At 40.7% G+C, this 26750-nt stretch overlaps 1 protein-coding gene across 2 annotated transcripts in view; it reads right to left on the bottom strand.

Moving 5' to 3' along the window:
- The window catches only part of TPH2 (tryptophan hydroxylase 2), a 117811-nt gene that overhangs the window by 8704 nt on the left and 82357 nt on the right, over positions 1 to 26750 (bottom strand). For both annotated transcript variants that reach the window (XM_082634574.1, XM_082634573.1), the window contains one exon: positions 4375 to 4470. In XM_082634574.1, the coding sequence (XP_082490700.1) occupies positions 4375 to 4470 (96 nt within the window). The remainder of the gene's footprint in view (positions 1 to 4374; positions 4471 to 26750) is intronic.

The following is a 26750-nucleotide window of genomic DNA, read 5'->3' as shown; positions in this document are numbered from 1 at the left end:
CATCACCTCAAAAATCTTCCTTCCTTCCAGCCACCTGCCTTTGCAATGACACAGAGTTATTATCTCACCTCTTCTAGATGTAAACCTGTGATCCTCGCCCTCTATATTAGGACTGGTTAAAGTTAGGAAAAAACTCAAGTGTGAAGTCTAGATAGTTTGGGCCCTAGATTCTGAATAAAAATTTGCAAACACCCCTACACTCACATTACAATCATCCTTTCCCACGTCAGAACAACAAATATATACATTTGTATATGTATGTACGTATGTGTGTCTATTAAATTTTTGAACCTTCCTCAAAAGTTCTTCCTGCTAACCGAGCACAGTGCGGTAGCAACATCCCTATTGCCAAACTGGGTGATGATGGCATCACACTTCTTTTCATCAGTGATGCTGAAAGTTTCAGCAGTTTGAATAAGCTGCAGGGGGGAGGGAACAAACTCCCTCTTCAAGAAATCCCTGTGTAAAAGCCAAAGACACTTCCCCGGCTCCCAGTGTCTGGCATTTGCTCTGTTATTACTAACAGTGCTACTGCAGGAAAGGAAGAGGCAAGGGGAAGGGAGCTGTGAGCCATCGGAATGCGGGAAAGGTGTGAGAGCTCAGACACTCTCAGAGTCCCAACTCCTGCCACCCGCTGACATACTGGATGACCTCAGGGAACCCACGGGGGCCTTGGGCCTCTTCTCTACAGCCTGGCAGTAATTCTGACCACCTCACAGAGTTGCTGCAAGTGGTCGTAAATACAAATGATTGTAATAAATATAAGGCTGTTCTGTGAAGGCTGATGAATAGCTCTATAAAAGCAGTACAATAAATTCACCATACAAGGATATCCTAAAACTAAAGCCAAAATATAATAATAATTAAAAATTTAAAAACCACCAGCTTTGTCAAAACCTGAAAAGCAGAACAGATGTATCTGTATGTAACATTCCAGCAACTCCTATGGGGTGGGTGCTAAGGCCATTTACCAAAAAAAATCTAATCTCTGCCCTTAAGGAAACAAAGAACTAGACTTTACCCTTACCCATGAAAAAGAAGGAGAGATTGCCTTTTGCTTTGAGATGGATTAACTTTTTGAGATAAGACTCAGCCAGCTCACCGATTCGTAATCAGTTGCTTACCACCACATGTGAACAAGATCTCCCCACTGTTGCTTCTCCAAGGGAACTGGATTCAGCAAAGACCCATATTCATCACTTTCTTAGACCCTCCCTTCTAGAGACTCCAAGTTTCTTGAAATTGAACTTTCAATTTTGAGTTTGTTGAATAAAATTAATGAATGAATGAGTGAATAAAAAATTTTTAATGAGAGACTTACATAGTTAGGTCAACTCTGAGATAGAGAGAAAATGAACATTAAAGGAAAGACACATACTAGACTGTGTGTGGGTGAACAGTAAGCAATTATTCTATTCTCAACCTTTTTTTAAAGTCAGTTTTCCAGATGATCTAGCTCATTATTAACTGCTCCCCACAGTGATGAAGGTATGGAAAGGCCCTTCCCAAATACATTTTTGGAATTCATAAAAGTACATCACAGAAAAAATAATTAGAACAAGAGAGAGAGCAATCATTGTTGAGATTTTTTTAAATTGTCGTTATAGTTATCAGATTTATGTTAGTTTTTATAAGCATTTCCATACTTATTTTTTTCTCTCTTCAAAGATAAAAAATAAGCACTGTCAAAAAATAAGAAGGAAAAATGAAAGCTATCCTTCAAACTATAGATATACTACTTGGAAGTGCTTGGCCAGCTCTGACGTGCAACATTTACACTCTGAAAACTTAGCCTCTTAAAGCACACATTTTAAAATGTGTTCAGTTCAAGGAAAGAAGATGAACTGTGCATAGTTATGTAAAATTAGAAGGACTACACCAAAACCTCCAACAACTTACCCGAGACCTATATGTGGGCTATAATTGGAACAGCAAAAACACATTTTGCCACAAAAGGCAACTGCATTCAAAACTGTAAGTGGGTTTGCACAGGAATTATTATAATGCTATTAATAAAGTTATTCCCACCTGGGCTCAGAACTATCATTTGTTCTTCCAAATAAAAGTTGGACAGATGTATTCGCAAGTGCTGGGGGAAGGCTCTGGACGCTGACACCGAGCGGGGCAGGGATGGGGTGAGGGTAAAGCTAAGACTCTAAGGAAAGGTCTCATGTTACGTATTCTCTGTGAACAGTCAGAAGACATTTCATACAGAAGGAATTTCTGAGTTGTAAAACTGGTCTAAAGTAGCAATCATAGGGATGTTGGGAGTGTTGAAATTTGGGAATGGAAGAATGCTAATGACCAGAGGTGATGGACCAGAACAAGAAGATTCACGGCAGACAATGCCCTTCACATGTTTCTGGCTGATTTCCATCTCCAGACAATTCGGTCCATACCAATAGGAACAAAAACAACAGATTCACCCCAGTGCTGCCTACACATGCCTCATTAACCAGACCAGAGGACCCTGCTGAAAGTTGGGGCAATAAGAGAGATTTGTTTCTTTTGTTTCTGGTATCATTTATAAGCCCTCTGAAGAGAATGTAAATAGATGTAGCTCAAGAGCTATATAATTTTCTGACTAATTCTTTTTTCAGGGAAATCAAGAAACAATCTATAGAAGACATGGGTCTTACAGACATATGACATCATGCTATTGCTGTGGGCTTTGAGATGAACCCCAAATGGATTTTTTTGTTGTTGAGAATTTAGTAAAAAAAAAAAAAAAAAAGAAAGAAAAGAAAAATTTAACACATTACATCAGGCTTTTGTTACATTAAATATTATCATCTATTCCAGCCAGGCAGGGCCTCAGGCAGCTCCCTTAATGGGCCAGGCTTTGAGTAGAGCACACACACTGCTATCTGCTGATTGATCCAGCATCTCATCCGTCCCTTACTCCTCCTTCCCACTCCTCCAGAATCAGCGTGGGCAGCAGGACCCTCATCAGGAAGCCTTCCCAGGCATGGGCTAAAATGTGCCAGGCACATTTGTCACACTGTCTGTATTATCCTGGTCATTTATCTCCTGCACTAGAATGTAACCTCCTTGATAACAGGAATCCCAGACAATAGGGCCTAATGGTCAAGGGCTTGGATCCTGGAGCCTAGACTGCCTGGACTTGGGACCACCTCCAACACTTATTAGCTGTGTGACCTTGAACAAGCTCCTTAATGTCTTTATACCTCAGTTTTCTCATCTGTGATAATGGTGTTACTTATCCCATTGGGTTGTTATGAGAATTAAGTGGGTTAATATGTTTAAAGCCCCTAAAATACTAAAGTCTATTTAAGTGTCTTTTGAGGCAGTTGTTATCTTCTTCATATTCTTATTCTTCATCATCATTATTTGTCCTTGTATCCTCAGTGCCTGGCATAGTACATGGCGCATAGTAGATGCTCAACCAGATATTTGTGGAATGAATGAATGAAGTCATAAAGTGAATGGACTCAATGAAACTACAGTTAAATTGCATCTTTCAATAGTATAAACATCTAAAAAGTTCCAGTAATCATATATATCCCAGTTACATTATGTAAGGATAATAAATACTCAAAATAAAAATCCTAGGATTGTCCATAATCCTGACCTTAGTCTGAATAATCAAAGAAAGATCAAATTATTTTCAGTACCATTTCCAGATTAGATATCACAATGCATTCTAAATTCATCAAAACTTGCTATCCCCCAGTGGTATACAGATAGCAATTCTTTAGTAACCAGAATATTTAAATGATCAGAATGCCCCAGACTCCAACATTTCTGAATAAATGATTTTTAAACTGTATTTTAAGGCAAAAAAAAAAAATAGCATCCCTTAGGCATCACTACACATATTAGATACCTCTTGGACCACATATTTATTTAGGTGTTTTTTTTTATTGTATATGCCCATAAATGTTTTAATTTACATTAATTCTGAAGAAGCTAAAATAAACTCTAATTCCCCTTTGGGAAGCAGATGCTGAAGAATCCGTGGGAGCCCTGGAGATGACAGAAATGAAAGAGGCCAAGCCACCCTTACAAGGGAATTTCAATCAGTAGGATCACTGCTAGCTCAGTGCCCACTTTTCAGCACTAAACTTAGGCCAGTCATTTGTTACCCAACATCTGAGCACACATTTGTCATTCCTGTTGATTCGTGCACATGGCTGCTCATCCATTTGAGTCACACCACAAACCCAGAAAGGCATGACCCATTTTCAGAAGTGCAAAAAGTTAGGTCAGCACCCACATATGAGGTACCAAATCCCCTGTACTAAATATTTATGGGGTATCTGCGAGTAGAGAGACTCAGACAGACAAATCAATATCTTCCATGACCCTGAACCAGTTTGCTCAGGAAGGATATTTGCGTTTACAGCTTCATACCTTTAATTCTCCAATGGAGGAAAGCAGTCCAGCTCCATATGCCCGCAGCTGCCCTTCTTGCTTGCAAAGGCCAAACTCAATAGTGAAGAAATAGCACTGAAAAAGAAGTGGACACACAGCCAGTGAACTGGGCAATAAGCTCTTCTGTAAAACAAAATGGCACCCAAAATAAAATGGTGCACTCTGCATAATTTCTTCAGCACTGTCAATTAAAACGCATTTAAGTCAAGAAGATTTCTTGACATTTATTGCCTAATAATCCCTCCCCAGTTTAAAGGTAAATGGAAAAAGTATTAACTACTAAGAGTCTTATGCTTCGTAGATTCAGAAACCCTATGAGTCAAATCATAGTCCTTGCAATGACTCTAAATTTAAAAAACCACAGATTTAGAAAGAATGAATATGTCACAGTGATAATGCCAGAAGAATATGCTACTATATTTAATAAGTTGTGGTTCAGTAGCACCGTGTAAATGTGGAAAAATAACTTGGAATTCAGTAATCCTAAACTGATGTTTGCAGTTTGTTTATTCATTCAACAAACATTTGTTGAGTACCTACTATGCGCCAATGCTTGGTAAAGAATTGTGGTGAAGAAACCAGGAAAGAGCAAGAAAACAAGTATATACCTACCAAATTACCATTTTCTTAGCGAAATCTTAAATGGATACCTATGTATGCACTTACATGTATACATACTTATATACATATACATTAAATACATATAGTAAGAACCATTTCATTGGCCCGAGTTTTACCATCATCAACTACTACAGCTTCCCCAAGATATTAAAATCTACACTTGCTTCTGTTGAGTTCCTAGGAAATCAACCTAGACAGACAGAAATCTCCGTACAACCAAAAAACTCACAATGCTCCTGAGAGGAGCTGAAATTACACTATTTGTGCTCCAAGAGGAAAGTGAGAGGCTGACAATGAGCAATAAAAAATTTCATCAAATTAACACTGTCCTGCATTAGTGATGATGGAGCAATGAAGGGGTTGAGAAAGAGAATGTAAACATCCCTGAAAAGGAGCAGAAAATACTAATTATTTCTAGCCCATGGCTATTTGCTCTATTTTTATCTAGAGGTTAAGATGTCCCTTGGTTCTGGAGGGTTTTATATTTTTATTATGTGTGGACGATCTCTGAAGTTGAGTGGTCAATGCTCTGTAGCCCTGGGCTGGACCCGAAGGCCTGGTCATTCCAGGTCATGGAGCTGAGCCTCCAGAGGCAAAATTTCCTTTCTTGATTCATCTCCCAAAGAGGCGAAAATTACAGCCCTTCCTACCCTGTCACCACCCACAGCACCCACCGGCACCCCCTCTTACTCTGTTCTGACTTGTCTTTCTTTTCTGTCACATCCCTTTTTTGACATGGTCTTTATGTATGAAATATACTGTTTGTCATCTGTCTCCCCCCACAAAACCATCACCTCCATGACAGCAGGATCACTGTCTGTTCATCTAGAACAGAGCTTCCCAATCTCAGCAGTGTTGACACGTTGGGCTGGATAACTCTTTGCTGCAGGGGGCTATCCTGTACACTGGAGGATGTTTAGCAGCATCCCTGGCTCTGTCCCCTAGATGCCAGTAGCACCCCCACCCCATTTGCAACGACCAATAATGTCTCCAGACATTGAAAAACATTCCCAGAGGGGCAACATCACTCCTGGCTGAGAACAACTGACACAGACTAGTGCCAGAAACATAACAAGAGCTCAATAAGTATCCGGTGAATAAATAAACAAACAGTGAATGAAGTATTTCTAAATTAGGCTTTTTGTGTGACAGCAGAACCTGCAGGAAAGACACACACAAGGAGGCCTGAGTCCTAGTCTTACCCCTGCTTCTAATTAGCTCTGTGACCACAACCTCTCTGGGTTGTAGTTTTCCTGCCTATGACGTCTATTCATTCATCTACTTATTCTACAGACACTCTTACAAACCTATTATATGCCAGACTCCGCTCTAGCAGAGAACAAGGGAACAAAGTTCCCCAACCCATGAAGCAGGTTTGCTCCTGGGATGAGATGAGTAACAACAATAACAACAAAAATCAACATACAGGATGAATGTCAGGCGAAATCTGCTATATAAATAATAATATCATGTAACTGTCAGAGAGCAAGCAGAGGATACGGCTGTTTTAGATAGAGGGATCAGGGAAAGCCTCTCTGCAGGAGTGATCTTTAAGCTGCAACCTACTTGAAAATGGCCCTTTCTTTAAGAAAATGAACAAGCCAGTTGTACAAAGACCCAGGGGAAAGAGTGTTCCCAGCAAAGGAAATAGCAAATGCAAAGGCCCTGAGGCACGGATAGATGTGTATTTCCAAGGGTGTCGGGAAGCTATTGGAAGGTTTTAGGCTGGAGAGAGATGCGTTCTGATTTCATTTCCAAAAGATCACGCTGGTACTCGGTAAAGAATAGATTATAGGGGGCAAGAGTGGAAGCAGAGAGACCAGTTGGAAGGCAATGGCAGTCAAGACAAGGGTGATGAGCGACTTAGAGGATGACTTGGGCCAGGGGTAGCAGGGGGTTGGGAGAACTCAGTATCACAGAGGCCTCATGAGAAGAACCAAAATAAGAGATGTGAAGATGTGTTGAAAAGTTAAAATACAGAGGATGAAATGTACAGCATAGGGAATACAGTCAATAATATTGTAATAACTTTGTATGGTGACAGGTGGTAACTAGACTTATCATGGTGATCATTTTGTAATGTACAGAAACAATGAATCATTATGTTGTACACATGAAACTAACATAATATGGTAAGTAAATATACTTCAATTACAAAAAAGAAAGAAATGTTAAAATACAGCCCTCAAGTCTGTCCTCCAAAAAATTTTGCACAGTCCTGGGCATGGTGGAGAAGTGATCATACAGTCATAGAACAGGAAGCCTGGAAGTTCAGCCTCTTACTTTACCAAAAGGAAAACTCAAGTTTAAGGAGATGAAGTGATTTACCCAGAACCAGTCTAGATGGTGATATTTAAGAGATCTAGAGCTCAGTGTTTTATGAGCTCAACATCTGTCACATTTTAAAGTTTCCAGGTAAAAGATTAATAGATGCATGATTTTTTCCTTACAACCAAAAAAATGGGGAAATGAAAGGCTAAATCAGGAAAACGAGAATCTCATGACATCTTCTTAGTATGTCTTTGGCTGATTTCTCTAATTTGTATTGCATTTATAGCACATGATGTGAAATCCTTGGAGCCTTAACATTGAATACAGAAGAGTTTGTGAAAAAATGTGCTCTCATGTTCAAAAGCCTCCAGAATAGTACACATATGGAGCCAGCTACAGGAGCATTTAGGTCAGCCTATTATGTGCATTTTTAATTTTCCTTACGTTATATCAATGCACACATAATGCACAGTCATGGTTATGATCCAAATCAAAGCAGGCTGAGAGAGCCCCTGAGAAAATCTGGTGCACCATTCTCACAGTCTTCCCCTAGATCTGGCATCCTGTCCTAGTGTGAGGCAGGAATTAAAAGGTCTGCATCAACTCGGCTAAAAATTCCAAGCTAAATCTTAAGTGTGTCTTTGATCCTTGTGCTTCTAGAATCAGGGTAACCTCAGAGGGAAGAGCCACTGGGCGTCTTCCTTCCTGTTGCTTAGAATGCTCTCTGGCCCCATCCCTCATCTGGGATTCCTTCCAGAAACTCTGACCTTACACAGTTCCATCTGCTCATTCCCTAGCTGCCTTTCCCTCTGGTTTCCTGCTGTCCTCGACCAAGGAATGAGCCTAGATGCTGCTTCTACAGCCTCCTCTCACCAGAGGATTAGACCTTTCACCTTGAGATAGCTTTCCATTTGCAGCTCCATGTGTGGCTAACTGATAAAGAGGGATGATAAAATGTACCTGAAGCTCAGGTGTTGGCAAAATTTGAATTATGGACTTGCTCAGGATAATTTTTCTCTTTCTGTTTCTAATGCCTCAAAATGCATAAGGTATAGACCTCAAAATGCAGAAGAACCTGAGCACGATCACTAGTGGGGAGGAAGGGGCAATTGCACGTGTCTTCTGCCTGGTTTGAAGTGCAAAGCCTACTTAGGGTTGGACTGGATGACCCCTGGAGACCCTTCAAAATTCAAGGGTGGCTAATTGCTTCTTGAAATTTTAAGCAAATATAATTTGTTTTCATCAGAGCACTTGCCATATGTGGATCTGTAATATATTCCCAAGAGATTTACCAAATAAATATCCTACCTATTATCAAAAAAACCCAAAAAACAAACACCTGAGCCCTATAAGAATTCCTGTAAAAGAGGATTGCAAAGTCTTGGTCACTAATGTCTTTTAAACAGAAACAAACAATAATACTAAGACTAACACCTCCCAAATTGAAGGGTACCTTTCATCAAAGCTGATGTTCATGAATTCCAAGTTCTACATACCACTAATTATAAGTAATTATTTATAAATATTTTATTCGAATATAATTACATATAATCATTAACTGAAAACCAAAACAGGAATTATATATCGGACCTCTTCCCTAGAAGAAAAGCAGAGTCATTTACATACACAGTCATTAAGCAGAAGAAGGTCTGAGTGACGATCTGAGATCCAAACACGGCTGTGGAACACAGCCACGGGATGAGCTAGCAGGGAGTGTGCTTAAGAAAATGAGATAGGTCGCCCAATGCTGCCATCTTCCGATCACTACTGGTAGTGCACCGCTCTCGCAACAGTTCTGGCCTAGCCAAAAGGGCATTGTGAGAGCGGGAAGGAACATCGTCCAGAGACACTGAACACACCAACAAAATCCACCTGGTCCCACATAGTGATTTACAAAAGGACACGATGCAACATCCTTCTTACATTTGATGTTAGGTACCTGAAGCTCTTGCTAAGGCACATACCATACTCCAATTAAAGAGATGTACACCTTTTTCAAATTCTTGGTGAAAAAGAAATTTATTGTTCCAATTTTCCTCTGGAAGGGCCCTGTTGCATCCCAGTTCCCCAACTCTCTGCATCCTTTGAAATAATTGTATAACCTCTTACTGAGAGTCAGTCTGTATTCTTAAATTGGATTTAAATGGTACGCAAAGTCCTAGGAAGACAGCCAGGTATCCTACTTCTTTTACTTTGTCCAGGAAAATCGTCTGTACACATCATTTAATAAATGCCTGAGTGAGTGAGTGAGTGAGTCAGTGAGTGATGTATATTCTCTACTGCCTTCACTAAAAATATGATCTTTTCAAACTGATAATATATACTTCTAAGTAATTGCATACATCATTCCACACCTAGAATTCCATCATCCACATATGCAGGACAGACAGGAACCAAGAAGTTAGCAAAGAATGTCCGAAACGGCCCTAACTGAGATGTGCTAAACATAACAAAAGGTTATGTGCTAAATCTGATTTGCTTTACACGTAAAAGAATCCCTCAGGTCCTCACCCAGACCCCATTTATCCTTATCTAGTACACAGTTCAAATAAACTTCAGTTATGTAGCTTCTAAGCCCACACCCTAACATGAGAGGGGAACAAGAAAAATATACCAAAAGCAGATCCAACAACTCAAAAAGCACAGAAATACAATATTTGGTGTTTGACTAAACAACCCTAAACACTTCCATACTTGAAGTTTTCACTAAACAACAGAATTCAATCACAACAGCAAGACATCAAAATAATAGGAAAACTCAGCCAGTAGAGCTGCCGTTTAACAAAGTGTTCGCACATATGTCATCTTACTGCACATCCGCTCCCTTCCTACTAACTTGATAGAGTAGTTACTATTTTTTCCATTGTACTGATGGGAAGGCTGAGTCTCAATGATCAAGGGATCTGCCCAGATTCCTCGACCCATGGTTGGCAGAGCTAGGAGTCAAACTCCAGTTTCCTAACTTCAGATCCTGCCTTGTTTCCTCACCAGCAAGTGCACTTACAGGTGCAGAGCCACTACCAGCCCGTCAAACTAGCACAACAGTCCCTGTTGCTGAAATACTGAACTACTTCCAGAATGGGTATAAATAGCTATGACTCCACACTCCCCAAGTGCCCCCAGCCAGCCACGCTGCCCCAGCCCTCTCCTGGGTTCTGTTCCCCCTCCCCTCCCCAGCACCACCACTTCTTCATGATCGAGAAAATAAGGTCTCAACACCTATGAAGCTGGGGCCCAGAGGACCCGACTCCCACACAAGTGTGACGAGCATCGTTCTATTTGGTACCCATGTCATAACAAGAGGATCAGTCCCAGAAAGGAAGAATGCTTTGCAAAGATGTTCTTACACCAGGGATCTGAACCTCAGTAAGTGCAGATAAAAACACAGCAAAAGAGCCATGTGTCTCACAGCCTTCCTTTCTCTAACATCTTTCCATCAAACAACTAGCATGTCAAAGAATACACTTGAAAAATTGTTGAACCAGTGAAGAGGGTCCAAGATCCCAACCCACTCACTCCTCTACCATGAATCCCCAGCTACTAGAGTTTGGATTTTAGCCCCATCAAATTTCAGCTTACAAGCAGCAAGTACCTTCTCACCTTTGGCCACAATTCCCTTAATCTTGATTAAACTGCAAATAATAACAGGATTGGAACAGAAATGAGGCTTGATAGCTAAGGGGGAAACTTTGAAATAGAACTGCTAAGGCAATACTGTACAAATTCCACACTGGGAAACGAAAGTGAAAATGGAGGCTGCCCTGCTTAAGCCATGGAGGTCACCACTCAAATGTCACAAGATAGAAAACTTCTCACCAGACATCAATTTTTGTTGTTGTTTCTTTGACCATTTAAACTGCCAGGAGTCACACATAAAGCCAAATCACACTAGGGTGCAACGATTACCCGCTGGGCTTTGTTTGCAGAGCAAGGGTTACTGGCTAGAGACATTCTCTGGAACTGGGCTTCAAAAGAGAGCAGAAAGGGGGATTTTGCAGGCTTCATTAGTTTACTCTGGGCTACTCCTGTGTGAAACAAAAGTGTAAGAAATGCTAGAAACTTAGAGCTGGAAGACATTGGTTTTTTGCAGACCTGGGCTATAGCTGCTCTGTAACCACTGGCCCCTCGAACCCCATCTCGAAGCCTCCCCTTGGCCAAAGGAAGCCACCCGCTCTGTGTTCACAGATTCGAGGGCCAGTCACTGTCTAGATCCTAGGGATTATTGTTCAGATGCCTTGCAGGATTGTCTCCACACTCATATTTTCCACGAGCCTCTAAATGAAAACCACTATAGCTCTTGGCAGGTCACAACTTAATACCTTTTTAAAATTTATACTTGTTCAATTCTACTGTGCCGAGCTCTACTTGAGATTACAAAAATAGCTAAAGATATGGTCTCTACGCTCAAGAAAGGTACAGTACAAACGGGTAGACAAGACTAATATAAAAATAACAGCGACAACAGTAATCATAATGTCCTGCTGTTTTAATCCTACCATAAACTTCTGTCAAATTGCAGTGTGCTTATCTGTCTCAGAAGATGAGGAATATGAAGTTTATGTTGGACTTTTTGAAGGCTAAGTGGGATCTCAGAGGGATTTCAGGAAGAGAGGAAGTTGTTGGAAAGAGTAATATCGAGGGGCTGGGGGAGGGGAGTGATTTCTGGGAACCCAAAATGCAAATCGTAGGAAGTTAAAGGTAAATCAAAGTATAGAATGGACCAGATCACAGGCTCCACTTGAATGGTAGAGACAAAAACAAGTTGAGAAAAAGAAGAGGGTTGGGATTTGAGTATGTTCTGTCTGCAAGAAAACAATGACCCTGAATTGTGAAAAGAGCAATTAAGAACAGCCATGGAATGAATTAAAATGTAAAAACCTAAGCTCTAAGGAAACGTTACGGCAAACCTTGTGGAAAATTGATCATCATATATAAAAGGCACATCCGTAGAGAGAAAAAGAAGCGTCAGCAGAAGACAACTTTTAGTGAAGTTGACACAGGCGATTTTCAGCAGCACTGTTTTAGTCAGGATTTTCCTGTGTGTTTCTTAACTACCCTTTCCTATATCTTTTTGGTTGCTTTCAAGAACAAATGGATGTTTTGTTTAAGTGCCCTCTGGCCATTTCAGTTTTATTGCCCCTTCTACAGCTTATCCGAGAGCATTTTCAACTTCAAAGGAGACCACCTGGGCTTCCCTGGTGGCGCAGTGGTTGAGAATCTGCCTGTTAATGCAGGGGACACGGGTTCGAGCCCTGGTCTGGGAGGATCCCACATGCCGCGGAGCAACTGGGCCCGTGAGCCACAACTACTGAGCCTGCACGTCTGGAGCCTGTGCTCCGCAACAAGAGAGGCTGCAATAGTGAGAGGCCCGTGCACCGCAATGAAGAGTGGCCCCCGCTTGCTGCAACTAGAGAAAACCCTCGCACAGAAACGAAGACCCAACACAGCAAAAATAAATAATAAAATTAATAAACTCCTACCCCCAACATCTTAAAGACATATTACACAGCACAAAACCAAATACTACATAGTATTGCTTTAAACTACAGCAATCTACTTACATTGGATACAGATGCGTTATTTGATGGGCCCAAAAAAGATTTGGTAAAGGATAGTGAGAATTCACGAGACAGTAAACTTGAAATATTTTGGTGTCTCATGAGAAGCTATTTAACCAAACTTACCCTCTGGCTCTGGCTACCAAGAGAACTGGTATGTTTGCTAGAACGCCCTTCCCTCTGTTCTCTCTACTGTCCCCTGATCAATAGAGTTCCCTGATCAGTAAAGGGCAGGTGATTGGAGATGAAATTTCACTTCCCAACTCAGTATCATGTATCCCATCTAATGGGGACAGCGACTCAGTGCTTGCCAAGTGTGTCCTTGGGTAAAGGCAGTCTGACTGCCAGAGGCGCTGGTCTTTTCACGAGAAGCTAGGAATCTAGATGGTCATGTGATGGCCTCTGAAGTGGAAATGCAGGCCATTTTTTAAGTTTAATCAAGGTGTAGACTCTATTTTTTTTCCTCACAGACATTAACCAGAGCAGAGGACTCTAATTTGTAATCCCTTTAGAGGGGAGCGTGATTTAAGGAGCCCGAATCCCACTTCTGTCACAATAACTTGCCCCCAGGACACCAAGCACACGTCTCTGCTGCCTCAGCTATCACCCATTGCCTTGACATCCTAAACTCCTGAGAAGTGGGTTGGTGCACCAGGTCAGGATGCAGAAAATCTAGTAGGTCAGTCTCTGCCATTATTGTACTGTATGATTTGGGGCAAGTCATTTCACTTGTCTAAGCCTCCTTTTATTCATTTATAAAATGGAGATTCCTTTCCTTGCCAAATTTTTACTGGGCACCAATTTTGTGTATAGCACCATGTGGATACCAAGGAGTGTGCCAGGGGATAATAATATGAGTCCTGCCTATCTTGAAGTGCCATTGTGAGACTCAAATGAATAAACACATGTCAAATGCTAAATTAATGTAAGAGCTGAAATTTAGGTGAAGGTTCCCTGCTCTGAGGTGATTAAGACCATAGTCATGTTCATGGCTGACTCATCCCCTGTCTCAGGACTCTGATTCTACAGAGTCCCCTTCTGGATAGGCGACGGCAGGCTTAATTACAAGTCAACAGTTCCTGAAACCCAATTTAAGCCACTTTGCAATATGAAGAAAGCCTGTTGAGATGCAAATGTTCCCTGAAGTATTAACATCTATTCTCTCAGTAAGCATATATAACAGCAAATTTAAAAATAATAACTTGACTGCTGAGAAAGTATTCCCCCAGGAAACCACTTTTGATCATCCATTCCTCTGAACCTGACCCAAGCGCCTTCCTTTCCCTGTCTTTGCACTTAAGTTATATTTAAATCCTTATCTGTGGGACTTCTCTGGTGGTCCAATGGTTGAGACTTCGCCTTCCAATGCAGGGGGTATGAGTTCGATCCCTGGTAGGGGAACCAAGATCCCACATGCCTCAGGGCCAAAAAAACAAAACATGAAACAGAAGCAGTATTGTAACAAATTCAGTAAAGACTTTAAAAATGGTCCACATCAAAAAAAAAAAAAAAAACAAAAAAAAAAACCTTAATAAATAAATAAATAAATAAATCCTTGTCTGTATCCCTCACTAAACTGCAAGTCCCCAAGAAGCAGGACCATGCCTACCTGTTTTACAGTTGAATTCCTGATGCCTGACACACAGTAGATGCTCATTCACTGAATGAATAAATGAACGGGCCATAATTGATTCTATCAGAGCTATGGAAAAGATATGCAGTAGAAATCCAGCAAGGTCATGCCTTTGCTAAACATCTGTGCAAAGAAGCAGAGTCCAATGCCCCTTTCTAGCCAGTTATAGCCATGACTTTTATCTTGGAAGAACTCTTCTTAATTAGATTTGAGAGAAGAAAATGTGAACAGTGCAAAAACAGTGTTTATGAGAGCTGAACGTTTAAACGTTTCTGAAGTATGTTATTTTAAGGTATCTCCCCTTGTTTTATTACAGAGAACTTTCAAGCCTTGCTAGTTAGACACCAGCCTAGGACCTCTGTGTATAAATATGGACACACATTCAAAACTAGAGCAAACAACATCTTCTGGAATTCTTCCAATAACTTCCTTACATACTTTTGTGTTAATGCAGCCATCTTACAGCCAAACTGCAAACACCTGGCTTAAATTCTCAGGAACTTGAACTCATAAGGAGTGGGCAGCCAACATTTGAAACCCCAAATTTATGGCTTTCTTGAGTTATTCAGGGAGTGCTGCAGGTACCAATGAACAGCATCACTCCTAATCTGCTTGAAAAGTTTAGTCAGGAATTCCTATTTCATGTGCTCTCACTGGCACAAACAATATCTATTCATTTGTTCTCCCTGGCGGTTTCCTGCAACCTGCCTTTCTCTATGTTCACTCAGGGGAGGTATGCTGTTAACTCAGGGGAGGCCTCCTCCATCTCTAGGCAGAAGCTTGACATCATTTAGATGAGGCCTTGCCTTTATTATTTATGGTTAAAACATTTTACATTGCAAAGCAGCATGCTGGCTCCATCTGAAACCCCTTTGTAATATAAACTGCAGAGTCTGCATTTCAGAAGGGAAAACCTGAGTTGTTGAAAGTTAGAGAATTAACCAGTGTCACCTGAAGAGTAGAAATACTCTCCAGGGACCTTTCCTGCACTTGAGTCTTACTGATGTGGCCACCTAGATGCCTATGAGTGCAATCATGTCAAATACACTAGCTCACATTTATTGAACACATCTCTGTGCTAAGCAGCTTTACAATGCATTATTTCATTAATCCCCAATAGAGCTACAAGACTTGATATCTTTTTTTTTTACATCTTTATTGGAGTATAATTGCTTTACAATGGTGTGTTAGTTTCTGCTTTATAACAAAGTGAATCAGTTATACATATACATATGTTCCCATATCTCTTCCCTCTTACGTCTCCCTCCCTCCCACCCTCCCCATCCCACCCCTCCAGGCGGTCACAAAGCACCGAGCTGATCTCCCTGTGCTATGTGGCTGCTTCCCACTAGCTATCTACCTTACATTTGGTAGTGTATATATGTCCATGCCTCTCTCTCGCTTTGTCACAGCTTACCCTTCCCCCTCCCCATATCCTCAAGTCCATTCTCAAGTAGGTCTGTGCAAGACTTGATATCTTATTTTTCTCATTTTAAAGATGAAGAAACTAAGGCACAGAGAGGTTAACTAACTTATCCAAGGTTACCCAGCCAGTAAGTGATAGAGCTGGATGTGAAGCCACGTAATTTGACTCTAAAGCCTGCACTCTGAATACCTACTACATTATACTGCCTCGCTAGCAAGTCCCTAAAGTGCACAGGCTCAAGGAAAACCACCTAGTGTCGTATATAGGAGGGTTCACTCTACTTCGTTCCAGCTTTCCCTTTTCCTCCCTACCTGTGTGATTATCTGAGATCAAGTACTATGGGGAAGGATGTTCATGATCTTACCCAAAAAAAGAACAGTAAGAGGGGTGAATATTCATTAGACAAAAGTAGCACTCACTAATGGGGACAAGAAAAATGCAAAATTTGAAGACTGAAGATGAAAATATATATGAAAACCAAACTTTAATTTTAAAAAGTGCTATGTGCGGGGGCTTCCCTGGTGGCGCAGTGGTTGAGAGCCCATCTGCCGATGCAGGGGACACGGGTTCGTGCCCCGGTCTGGGAAGATCCCACATGCTGCAGAGCGGCTGGGCCCGTGAGCCATGGCCACTGAGCCTGCGCGCCCGGAGCCTGTGCTCTGCAACGGGAGAGGCCACAGCAGTGAGAGGCCCGCGTACAGCAAAAAAAAAAAAAAAAAGTGCTATGTGCTAACTTTTTCCTCAAAAAAATAAAAGGAAAAGCAAACAAAACTCATTAGCTACATCTGATGTTCACTAAAATACTTTGCAACTTACCTGAGTGAAAAGTCATAAACCCCATATTTCTAGAGTACTTCCAATTTATTCTTTCTTCTGTTGGTGTAAAAGATAAAGTCTCTCCTGACAGCACAAGTGTTTGATAAATGGATGAACATCTTGCTGCTTCTTTTTCCAAAGCCAAGACTCCCCTTTACTAAGTTCTTATTTGACGTGGCAAAATGACCTTTCAGAAAAACTAGGAGGCTCTATACCAAAATGTTAACACTGGTTATTGCTGCTGTGATGTTACAAATGATCTTTATACTCTTTTCCTTGCTTATCCATTTTTAAAAATTTTCTACAATGAATATGTGTCATTTTTGTAATAAGGAAGAGAAACGAAGGTTTTTGTACAGATTTGTAAAGACTTCTCAGTAAAGGAGTCCCTAATTCACCCTGCCGTCTCTTCGTTGCTAAGGGAATAGGTTTTCTTCCAGTTTTATTGAGGTATAATCGACATACCTCACTGTATAACTTTAAGGTGTACAGCATAACGGTTTGACTTACATATACTGTGAAATGATAACTGCACAAGTTTAGTTAGCATCTATCATCTCATATAGATACAATAAAAAAGAAAAAGCAAAAAAAAAGAAGTGTTTCCTTGTGGTGAGAATTCTTAGGATTTACTCTCTTAACAACTTCCATGATTTTATATGGACACTATAAAGGACAGACTTTTAGACTCTGAAAAGAATGATGAGGGCCCGAGGTGATGTACTCCTCCCCACCCCCCCGGCATTTCTTACTTACACGTAGTCTGTACCGAAGCCCTCAAATGAGAGCATTTCCATTTTCTGGGAGACCTTTCCCCAGTATGATATCCACCCATCAGAAATATTCCAGAAATGCCCATCCTTACAGTGACAAATACATAAAATTCTAAGCAAATTACAATATTTCTACAAAGGGAGCAAAGAGATTTTTAATCACTGTGTGTGTTCAATCTCACGTCGCTTTTCTTATTATTCTTTCATTCATTGTGGCTCATAATGTACAGTAATACATTTTACATCTACTAAATGTGTTCTGGGTTTTTATATCACAGTTCAGAAGAATAGCTTTGGAAATCCTTTCAACTCCTTTATTTGAAAACTACATTTGTGAAATGGGGTAATTAAATTCTTATAGTTTGATATAACATTACCTCGGCTATTCTTCATAAAAAATATTTCAACCATCTCTCTCTGCTTCTGCTAGAAATGGAATTACACCACAGATACTTCTGTTAATACAAGTCTAAGATTTTGAAAACCTAATTTATTGTAGTTAAACCAGAAAATTCCTTCTTTTGTACATCTTTATGGAAATTAAAATGACTGCACAAATCTTCTGTGCTTGAAGAATGCAATCCATCTTACTTTGAGAAGAGAAAGTAAGGAGGATTCAATGTCAGGGCTTTTGAATCACAGGAAGAAGTTAGCTCTGGATGAGGATCCAGAGGATTTAGGGGCTTGAAATGACTTTGAAATTATTTAATCAACAATATAACTCCTTTAGTGCAGTTAGGATTTGAGGGGTGATGGTGAGATCGAGTAGTCTCAAACGTGGGAATGATAATGGCACAGCATACATCACAAAAATATTTCATCTCATTTGTTGCTCATTCAGCATCAAGTGGTAGAAGAATATCTCCATTTTAAAGAAGACATTTGAAGCACAAATAGGGAATGTAATTTGTCCCTGAGTACAAGATCAAGAAGTAACAAAGCTGGCACTCAGATCATCAAAATACAAGAGACAACAAGTGTTGGCAAGGATGCAGAGAAAAGAGAACCCTTGTGCACTATTGGTGGGAATGTAAATTATTGCTGCCACTCAGGAAAACAGTATGGAGGTTCCTCAAAAACTTGAAAACAGAACTAGCATATGATCCAACAATTCTACTTCTGGGTATATAACCAAAGGAAATGAAACACTATTTCTAAGAGATATCTACACTCCCATGTTTATTGCAGCATTATTCAAAATAGCTGAAATATGAAAACAACCTATGTGTCCATCAGTGGATGAATGGATAAAAACCTGGTATATATATATATATGGAATATTATTCAGCCATGAGAAAGAAGGAAATCCTGCCATTTGCGACAACACGGATAGACCCTGAAGGTGTTACACTAAGTAAAATAAGTCAGACAGAGAAAGACAAATACTGTTTGATATCACTTATATGTGGAATCTAAAAAAGCTGAACTTGGACTTCCCTGGTGGTGCAGAGGTTAAGAATCTGCCTGCCAAGGCAGGGGACATGGGTTCGAGCCCCGGTCCGGGAAGATCCCACAGGCCACGGAGCAACTAAGCCCGTGCACCATAGCTACTGAGCCTGCGTGCTACAACTATTGAAGCCCGCGTGCCTAGAGCCCGTGCTCCACAACAAGAGAAGCCACCGACAAGAGAAGCCACCGCAGTGAGAAGCCCTTGCACCGCAACGAAGAATAGCCCCCGCTCGCTGCAACTAGAGAAAGCCCGTGCGCAGCAACAAAGATGCAACGCAGCCATAAATAAACAAACAAACAAATAAATAAATTTATTAAAAAAGCTGAACTCATAGAAACACAAATTAGAATGGTGGTTACCAGAAGTTGGGGGTTGGGGGGAAAGAGGAGATATTGGTCAAAGGATAGAAACCTCCAGTTAAAATATAAATAAGTTCTGGGGATCTAACGTACAGCATGCTGACAATAGTTAATAACACCGTATTATATACTTGAAAGTTACTGAAAGAGTAGATCTTAAATGTTCTCACCCCAAAAAAGAAATGGTAATTATATGAGGTGATGCAGGTGTTAGCTAACGCTATCGTGGTAGTCATTCTAAAATAGATAAGTAGGATACAACAGAAATACAGCTACACGTGGAACAACTCCTACAGAACACCTACTGAACGCTGGCAGAAGACCCCAGACCTCCCAAAAGGCAAGAAACTCCCCACATACCTGGGTAGGGCAAAGCGGAGAGATCCGCACACAGAGGATCGGTGCCGAGCGGCACTCACCAGCCCGAGAGGCTTGTCTGCTTGCCCGCCGGGGCGCGCAGCGCTGGAAGCTGAGGCTCGGGCTTCGGTCAGAGCGCAGGGAGAGGACTGGGGCTGGCGGCGAGAACTCAGCCTGAAGGGGGCTAATGTGCCACAGCTAGCCAGGAGGGAGTCCGGGAAAACTCTGGAGCTGCCGAAGAGGCAAGAGACTTTTTCTTCCCTCTTGGTTTCCTGGTGCGCGAGGAGAGGGGATTAAGAGCGCTGCTTAAAGGGGCTCCACGGACGGGCGCGAGTCGCGACTGAAAGCGCGGAGCCCAGTGACAGGCGTGGGACGCTGGGGCTGCTGCTGCCGCCGCCAAGAAGCCTGTGTGCGAGCGCAGGTCACTGCCCACACCGCCCTTCCGGGAGCCTGTGCAGCCCGCCACTGCCGGGGTCCCGGGATCCAGGGGCGGCTTCCCTGGGAGAACGCACGGCGCGCCTCGGGCTGGTGCAACGTCACGCCGACCTCTGCCGCTGCAGGCTCGCCCCGCACTCCGTGCCCCTCCCTCCCTCCCGGCCTGAGTGAGCCAGAGTCCCCGAAGCGGCTGCTCCTTTAACGCTGTCCTATCTGAGCGAAGAACAGACGACCTCCGGCGACCTACACGCAGAGGCAGGGCCAAATCCAAAGCTGAGACCCAGGAGCTGTGAGAACAAAGAAGAGAAAGGGAAACCTCTCCCAGCAGCCTCAGAAGCAGCGGATTAAAGCTCCACAATCAACTTGATGTACCCTGCATCTGTGGAATACATGAATAGACAACACATCATCCCAAATTGAGGAGCCCGGAGTCAGTGCTGTGCCTCTGAGGTGGGAGAGCCAACTTCAGGACACTGGTCCACAAGAGACCTCCCAGCTCCACATAATATCAAACGGCGAAAATCTTCCAGAGATCTCCATCTCAACACCAGCACCCAGCTTCACTCAACGACCAGCAGGCTACAGTGCTGGACACCCTGAGCCAAACAACTAGCAAGACAGGAACACAACGCCACCCATTAGCAGAGAGGTGGCCTAAAATCATAAAAAGTCCACAGACACCCCAAAACACACCACCAGACGTGGACCTGCCCACCAGAAAGACAAGATCCAGCCTCATCCACCAGAACACAGGCACTAGTCCCCTCCACCAGGAAGCCTACACAACCCACTAAACCAACCTTAGCCACTGGGGACAGACACCAAAAACAACAGGAACTACGAACCTGCAGCCTGCAAAAAGGAGACCCCAAACACAGTAACATAAGCAAAATGAGAAGACAGAAAAACACACAGCAGGAGAAAGAGCAAGATAAAAACCCACCAGACCTAACAAATGAAGAGGTAATAGGCAGTCTACCTGAAAAAGAATTCAGAATAATGATGGTAAAGATGATCCAAGATTCTATTTCCCAGATCCAAAATCTTGGAAATAGAATAGACAAAATGCAAGAAACAGTTAACAAGGACCTAGAAGAACTAAAGATGAATCAAGCATCGATTAAAAACACAATACATGAAATAAAAAATACTCTAGATGGGATCAATAGCAGAATAACTGAGGCAGAAGAACGGATAAGTGAGGTGGAAGATAAAATAGTGGAAATAACTGCTGCAGAGCAAAATAAAGAAAAAAGAATGAAAAGAACAGAGGACAGTCTCAGAGACCTCTGGGACAACATTAAACGCACCAACATTCGAATTATAGGGGTTCCAGAAGAAGAAGAGAAAAAGAAAGGGACTGAGAAAATATTTGAAGAGATTATAGTTGAAAACTTCCCTAATATAGGAAAGGAAATAGTTAATCAAGTCCAGGAGGCACAGAGAGTCCCATACAGAATAAATCCAAGGAGAAATACGCCAAGACACATATTAATCAAACTGTCAAAAATTAAACACAAAGAAATCATATTAAAAGCAGCAAGGCAAAAACAACAAATAACACACAAGGGAATCCCCATCAGGATAACAGCTGATCTCTCAGCAAAAACTCTACAAGCCAGAAGGGAGTGGCAGGACATACTTAAAGTGATGAAGGAGAAAAACCTGCAACCAAGATTACTCTACCCAGCAAGGATCTCATTCAGATTTCATGGAGAAATTAAAACCTTTACAGACAAGCAAAAGCTGAGAGAGTTCAGCACCACCAAACCAGCTTTACAACAAATGCTAAAGGAACTTCTCTAGGCAAGAAACACAACAGAAGGAATATACCTACAATAATGAACCCAAAACAATTAAGAAAATGGGAATAGGAACATACATATCGATAATTACCTTAAATGTAAATGGACTAAATGCTCCCACCAAAAGACACAGAGTGGCTGAATGGATACAAAAACAAGACCCATCTATATGCTGTCTACAAGAGACCCACTTCAGACCTAGAGACACATACAGACTGAAAGTAAGGGGATGGAAAAAGATATTCCATGCAAATGGAAACCAAAAGAAAGCTGGAGTAGCAATTCTCATATCAGACAAAATAGACTTTAAAATAAGGACTACTAGAAGAGACAAAGAAGGACACTACATAATGATCAAGGGATCGATCCAAGAAGAAGATATAACAATTGTAAATATTTATGCACCCAACATAGGAGCACCTCAATACATAAGGCAAATACTAACAGCCATAAAAGGAGAAATCGACAGTAACACAATCATAGTAGGGGACTTTAACACCCCACTTTCACCAATGGACAGATCATCCAAAATGAAAATAAATAAGGAAACACAAGCTTTAAATGATACATTAAACAAGATGGACTTAATTGATATTTATAGGACATTCCATCCAAAAACAACAGAATACATATTTTTCTCAAGTGCTCATGGAACATTCTCCAGGATAGATCATATCTTGGGTCACAAATCAAGCCTTGGTAAATTTAAGAAAATTGAAATTGTATCAAGTATCTTTTCCGACCACAATGCTATGAGACTAGATATCAATTACAGGAAAAGAGCTGTAAAAAATACAAACACATGGAGGCTAAACAATACACTACTTAATAACGAAGTGATCACTGAAGAAATCAAAGAGGAAATTAAAAAATACCTAGAAACAAATGACAATGGAGACACGACGACCCAAAACCTATGGGATGCAGCAAAAGCAGTTCTAAGAGGGAAGTTTATAGCAATACAATCCCACCTTAAGAAACAGGAAACATCTCGAATAAACAACCTAACCTTGCACCTAAAGCAATTAGAGAAAGAAGAACAAAAACATCCCAAAGTTAGCAGAAGGAAAGAAATCATAAAAATCAGATCAGAAATAAATGAAAAAGAAATGAAGGAAACGATAGCAAAGATCAATAAAACTAAAAGCTGGTTCTTTGAGAAGATAAACAAAATTGATAAACCATTAGCCAGACTCATCAAGAAAAAAAGGGAGAAGACTCAAATCAATAGAATTAGAAATGAAAAAGGAGAAGTAACAACTGACACTACAGAAATACAAAAGATCATGAGAGATTACTATAAGCAACTCTATGCCAATAAAATGGACAACCTGGAAGAAATGGACAAATTCTTAGAAATGCACAACCTGCCAAGACTGAATCAGGAAGAAATAGAAAATATGAACAGACCAATCACAAGCACTGAAATTGAAACTGTGATAAAAAATCTTCCAACAAACAAAAGCCCAGGACCAGATGGCTTCACAGGCGAATTCTATCAAGCATTTAGAGAAGAGCTAACACCTATCCTTCTCAAACTCTTCCAAAATATAGCAGAGGGAGGAACACTCCCAAACTCATTCTACGAGGCCACCATCACCTTGATACCAAAACCAGGCAAGGATGTCACAAAGAAAGAAAACTACAGGCCAATATCACTGATGAACATAGATGCAAAAATCCTCAACAAAATACTAGCAAACAGAATCCAACAGCACATTAAAAGGATCATACACCATGATCAAGTGGGGTTTATTCCAGGAATGCAAGGATTCTTCAATATACGCAAATCAATCAACGTGATACACCATATTAACAAATTGAAGGAGAAAAACCATATGATCATCTCAATAGATGCAGAGAAAGCTTTTGACAAAATTCAACACCCATTTATGATAAAAACCCTGCAGAAAGTAGGCATAGAGGGAACTTTCCTCAACATAATAAAGGCCATATATGACAAACCCACAGCCAGCATCGTCCTCAATGGTGAAAAACTGAAACCATTTCCACTAAGATCAGGAACTAGACAAGGTTGCCCACTTTCACCACTCTTATTCAACCTAGTTTTGGAAGTTTTAGCCACAGCAATCAGAGAAGAAAAGGAAATAAAAGGAATCCAAATTGGAAAAGAAGAAGTAAAGCTGTCACTGTTTGCAGATGACATGATACTATACATAGAGAATCCTAAAGATGCTACCAGAAAACTACTAGAGTTAATCAATGAATTTGGTAAAGTTGCAGGATACAAAATTAATGCACAGAAATCTCTGGCATTCCTATATACTGATGATGAAAAATCTGAAAGTGAAATCAAGGAAACACTCCCATTTACCATTGCAACAAAAAGAATAAAATATCTAGGAATAAACCTACCTAAGGACACAAAAGACCTGTATGCAGAAAATTATAAGACACTGATGAAAGAAATTAAAGATGATACAAATAGATGGAGAGATGTACCATGTTCTTGGATTGGAAGAATCAACATTGTGAAAATGACTCTACTACCCAAAGCAATCTACAGGTTCAATGCAATCCCTATCAAACTACCACTGGCATTTTTCACAGAACTAGAACAAAAAATTTCACAATTTGTATGGAAACAGAAAAGACCCCGAATAGCCAAAGCAATCTTGAGAACGAAAAATGGAGCTGGAGGAATCAGGCTCCCTGACTTCAGACTATACTACAAAGCTACAGTAATCAAGACAGTATGGTACTGGCACAAAAACAGAAAGATAGATCAATGGAACAGGATAGAAAGCCCAGAGTTAAACCCACGGACATATGGTCACCTTATCTTTGATAAAGGAGGCAGGAATGTACAGTGGAGAAAGGACAGTCTCTTCAATAAGTGGTGCTGGGAAAACTGGATAGGGACATGTAAAAGTATGAGATTAGATCACTCCCTAACACCATACACAAAAATAAGCTCAAAATGGATTAAAGACCTAAATGTAAGGCCAGACACTATCAAACTCTTAGAGGAAAACATAGGCAGAACACTCTATGACATAAATCACAGCAAGATCCTTTTTGACCCACCTCCTAGAGAAATGGAAATAAAGACAAAAATAAACACATGGGACCTAATGAAACTGAAAAGCTTTTGCACAGCAAAGGAAACCATAAACAAGACCAAAAGACAACCCTCAGAATGGGAGAAAATATTTGCAAATGAAGCAACTGACAAAGGATTAATCTCCAAAATTTATAAGCAGCTCATGCAGCTCAATAACAAAAAAACAAACAACCCAATCCAAAAATGGGCAGAAGACCTAAATAGACATTTCTCCACAGAAGATATACAGACTGCCAACAAACACATGAAAGGATGCTCAACATCTTTACTCATTAGAGAAATGCAAATCAAAACTACAATGAGATATCATCTCACACCAGTCAGAATGGCCATCATCAAAAAATCTAGAAACAATAAATGCTGGAGAGGGTGTGGAAAAAAGGGAACACTCTTGCACTGCTGGTGGGAATGTGAATTGGTACAGCCGCTATGGAGAACGGTATGGAGGTTCCTTAAAAAACTACAAATAGAACTACTATATGACCCAGCAATCCCACTACTAGGCATATACCCTGAGAAAACCATAATTCAAAAAGAGACATGTACCAAAATGTTCATAGCAGCCCTATTTACAATAGCCCGGAGATGGAAACAACCTAAGTGTCCATCATCGGATGAATGGATAAAGAAGATGTGGCACATATATACAATGGAATATTACTCAGCCATAAAAAGAAATGAAATTGAGCTATTTGTAATGAGGTGGATAGACCTAGAGTCTGTCATACAGAGTGAAGTAAGTCAGAAAGAGAAAGACAAATACTGTATGCTAACACATATATATGGAATTTAAGAAAAAAAAATGTCATGAAGAACCTAGGGGTAAGACAGGAATAAAGACACAGACCTACTAGAGAATGGACTTGAGGATATGGGGAGGGGGAAGGGTAAGCTGTGACAAAGTGAAAGAGCGGCATGGACATATATACACTACCAAACGTAAGGTAGATAGCTAGTGGGAAGCAGCCGCATAGCACAGGGAGATCAGCTTGGTGCCTTATGACCGCCTGGAGGGGTGGGATATGGAGGGTGGGAGGGAGACGCAAATGGGAGGGGATATGGAAACATATGTATATGTATAACTGATTAAATTTGTTATAAAGCAAAAAAATAAAATAAAAAAAATAAAATTAAAAAAAAAAAATAGATAAGTATATCAAATGAACATATTGTACACCTTAAACTTAAATAATGTTGTTAAGTCAGTTCTCTTTCAATAAAGCTAGAAAAAAACAAAGCTGGCACTCAAACCCCGCTGGGCTCACTTCAGGTTCAGACCCTTCCTACCACACCACACTACACCACACCCCATACTCCCCATCAAAACATCCTACTAGCATCTTCATCAAGTTCTGAGACTCCAACTGCTGACTTGCAATGCTACTGTAAGGATAAAATCAAGTGGGCACAGAGCTTAGCACACAAACAGAGAATGAACAGTTACCAAAGCAGCTCTATTTTTATGAGTTTCCAAATATCTAAAATAGGTTGTTGGGTTTTTTTTTTCTGTCATCTGCAGTATTATGATAGCTCTCTGAGGCCCATAGGATACAGTTACAAATGATGAAGAAAAGTTTGAGTTGCAAAAAATGTACAACTATTCCGGATTGCAAATAGATTTGTTTCTAAATATAGTGAGCAATGTAGAGCTCACTTTTTAATTCCAAATAACGGTGGTATTCTCATCATAATATAAATAGATGACAAACACCTGTAATGTCAACGATGAATATTGTAAGTGAAACATACAGCTAGAGCAAAATACC

This window comes from Mesoplodon mirus, assembly GCF_964341445.2.
Source record: "Mesoplodon mirus genome assembly, chromosome: 11".
Classification (NCBI taxonomy): domain Eukaryota; kingdom Metazoa; phylum Chordata; class Mammalia; order Artiodactyla; family Ziphiidae; genus Mesoplodon; species Mesoplodon mirus.
Note: the sequence above shows the minus strand (reverse complement) of the source record. Positions and strands in the feature narration are given on the sequence as shown.